This window comes from Diaphorina citri, unplaced genomic scaffold (genome assembly GCF_000475195.1).
Source record: "Diaphorina citri unplaced genomic scaffold, Diaci psyllid genome assembly version 1.1 scaffold795, whole genome shotgun sequence".
In the NCBI taxonomy this organism is placed as follows: domain Eukaryota; kingdom Metazoa; phylum Arthropoda; class Insecta; order Hemiptera; family Psyllidae; genus Diaphorina; species Diaphorina citri.
This window is the reverse complement of record NW_007378227.1, coordinates 138,884-142,430: the sequence shown is the minus strand read 5'-3', so window position 1 is coordinate 142,430 and position 3,547 is coordinate 138,884. Positions and strand designations below refer to the sequence as shown.

The following is a 3,547-nucleotide window of genomic DNA, read 5'->3' as shown; positions in this document are numbered from 1 at the left end:
AAAAAAAAAAAAAAGACCAAAAAAAAAGTTATGAACTGCTATGTTCTCTATCGTTCCGAAAGTCGAAGAGAGGAGGAGGTCTGTGTAGGGTATTGTGAGATAAAATGTTTTTTTAGTTTAATCTTTTCATAGAAGTTTGTCATACAGCCAGGTTCAGTAAGCTTGAAGAGGTAGTGGCTGCCGTGTTGTACTGTAGGGAGATGGGTTTCGAGGTTTCGATTCCGCCCAGGCTGGACTTTATTATCCTAATAAGGAACCTCCCTCAAATCAAAAAATGGCCTCTTATCTTTATAAGATTGACAACAGGAGATTTAAGACTATCTTGACATATAGGTTTTTAATGGCTGGTTTTAATTTAGTTTACATAAACCTCTGTGTAATGTAACTGTAAAATTGGTTAGCCTTAACATCCAATAATTATGTCAAACATAGCAGGTTGGTGAACACAGAAGTTTACAGGCTTATCTAGTTTACAAGTGTCACAGAGAATTCAAGGGCTATTTAACATAGTTCAAGGGCTACCTAGTTTTACAATTTATACAGGTTTACACATAGGTTGTACATAATACAGGGTACACGCGACGGCATTATTGTAATATATTCAAGGGCTTGTATTTGACCTTGGTTTAAGGGCTATTTCAATAGAAATTCAAGGGCTACCTAGTTTACAATTTATACAGTTTAGCATAGAGGTTTTGTACATAATACAGGGTACAAGTGACGGCATTATTGTAATAGATTTAAGGGCTTCCTAGTTTACAGTTTATACAGTTTGACATAGGTTGTGTACATAAGTACAGGGTACAGGTGGACGGGCGTTATTGTAAAATAGATTTAAAGGGCTACCTAGTTTTACAGTTATACAGTTTTGACATAGGTTTGTACACATAATACAGAGGTGTACAGGTCACGGCATCTATTGTCATACCTCTGCTCCAGGTACTTTGTATTCGGGATTATATTGACCACCTGAAACCAGAAACCAATGGAGATTTTTTAAAGGAGGTTTAATTAGGAGGGAACTGTAACTGCTAAGGTACCGAACGAAGGCAGCTTTTCGCCTAGCCGTTCGAACTCTAGCCGTTTCCGAGAACGAACATTATCTTCTTTAGGATAAAGTTCGCAACGAGCGGGAGTCGAAACCCGCCAAACTAGCGATTACTACTACTAGAAAGGCGCGATACATTCCAAGCTAACTAGGCTAGCACAAAATGACTTTCTTCTGTGCTCCATCTCTCTTCGATTTAGGGATGAAAAAACACGGTTTTTTTTTTTTTTTTTTTTTTAGTTTCCTCCAGCAAAACCTTGTCCGTTGTTAAAGTGAGTCCACACATAGTCAACCGGCCGTCAATCGATGTCGCCTGAACCGTCCACACTGCCTCGATAACATAGATTCACCTCATCGATCGAAGGCCGGTCGACTAAGTTTGGATACACCTTTACAGTTCAATCCAATCTCTTGAGGAAAAATAAAAAGGCGATTTAGCTTAAAAAAAAAAAAAAAAAAAAAAAAAAAAAAAACTACCTGTAACTTACTTTGAAAGTATACAATCCAGACGCTAGCTCACTAATATCGATCCACTGACAATCGATATTGAATCGGTAAATGTCGGAGCAGTTCGGGGACACGCCCTGATCTCCGAAGTTCGCGCATGCGTACTGGCGCTCAGAGCTGCGCGCGCATTCGTTATCTTCGAGACAGAACGAGGCCTTGTGACCTTGAGCGACCTTGGCGCCCGATTGGTCGAGAATGTCGAAGGTCGCGAACACCTCCATACTGTGGTAGTGCCTGAAAGAGTGTATGTGATGACGTCACGGTATTAGTTTGTATGTTATGACGTCAGAGTACCTATAGGTATGTATATGATGTCTTCACAATTTTTTCCAAGAGATTTGACAGAGGGAACGGTATCTGCTAGGGTTCTATTGTCCCGAAAGCGAAAAGAGAAGGAAGACGATAAGAGAAAGCCAGCCGTTCTGGGAACGAATCTCATCTGTTTAGGATAAAATCCGCCCCGAATCCGCGGCCTAGCGCTCAAGGCAGACGCGCTACCAACCAAGCTAACTAGGCTGGCATACTTGACTTTAAACCTCTATCAAACTTCTTGTTTAAAATGATGGGTACGTCAGCTCCCATGGGCGTAGTGGTCACTGCGCTCGCCTTGCACGCGGGAGACCCGGGTTCGATTCCCGGCGGGGTCAAGAAATTTGTATCATCCAAATGATTGATTCCGTGACTGGCTGTTGCGGGGCCCACTCAGCCTCGTGAGGAAAATGAGTAGCTATGACATATAAATGCGCATAGCGACCGGTGCCAGCATGGTAGGTAAACATTGGATTTTAGGATTATTGAGATATTGGGAAAATCCTACAATGCTGCAGTGAGCACCAAAGTTGTGACATAATAACACAAAAAAACTGCATTTACAATTACAATTTACATAATTTTACAAAATGATGGGTACAGTAAATATAGAACCCAAATGGGGCCTAACTTTGTTCCTGCCTCATTTTCCCCAAATATTCTCGGATTCTCAGACATCTTCTACATAATAATAAGTAGTAAATAATGAATACTAACTGATGACATTGATGGTATTTCCAGAGATATTTTTTGGGAATGAAGGGTCCGAATGCGATATTACCAAATGTTCTGGGTTTTGGCCGTGAATCTCACGAAGTCTCGAGTCTTCAAATACCTGCCAACACACAAAACACAAGTTCACTACTATGTTAATAATCGTCGGCTGATATTCTTTCAGCTTGCTCTCGTAGGGACTGAAAAGTCCCTACTTACTCAGCAGTAGGCTACTTACTATCTGTATGGCGTCAAATTTTCACCATGTACTATAGAGCATAAGAAGCATTAAGGGCATTATGATCTTTGGGGTTAGCACTAAGCATCTACGAATGAAGAGGGCAGCTTTAAGCAAGGGTGTAGTTTGGCGCGAATAACTCCTCTCTCGCGCCCGAATATTAAACCCATTAAATACACGAGCGGTGTTTTAGACTGCTGGAGGTAAAGGGACTTTTTAGCGTCCTCATTCGCAGCAGGGGATAAACAACGATATATGTTATTCTATTCGCTACCTCAGCTGGGATCGAACCCACGCTGCCTCTGGTTTACCAGCGAGACGTCTTGAACCACTACACCACCGGAGGCAGAATGTTAAAGCGTACCTATAAATATGACGTCGACAGTTACCAGAGCTACCATCGCGGTTTATCATTTCGAAAACCGGTAAGGCTTCGTCAGCCAAGCAGTTTTCTTCCATGGCACATTGTAAATGGTACAGCGGGTCTATCTTGAATAATGTAGAGTGTACTTCTATTTCTCTTGAAATCTATTTCCACGCGGAAAGCGCTGGGCGAGTGCTGTGGAGATTGTGCGATCGAGTAGGAGGGCGGAGAGAGAACCAACGAATTCAATCAAATCATCAATTCTGTGCGTTGGAGTGGAAGAGTTCCTCCAGCGAGAACCCTGCACTTAAAGAAAGCCGTTATAAAAATCGCATGTTTCAATAATAGATAATAGTGCTGATTGGTC

General features: G+C 41.8%; 1 protein-coding gene across 1 annotated transcript in view; it reads right to left on the bottom strand.

Annotated features, from left to right (window-relative positions):
• Positions 1-858: 858 nt before the first annotated feature.
• The window catches only part of LOC103512142 (lysyl oxidase homolog 2), a 17,795-nt gene continuing 15,106 nt past the window's right edge, over positions 859-3,547 (bottom strand). The window contains exons 7-8 of the mRNA XM_008476895.1: positions 1,537-1,789; positions 859-969 (exon numbers count right to left, since the gene is read on the bottom strand). Of these exons, the coding sequence (XP_008475117.1) occupies positions 859-969; positions 1,537-1,789 (364 nt within the window). The remainder of the gene's footprint in view (positions 970-1,536; positions 1,790-3,547) is intronic.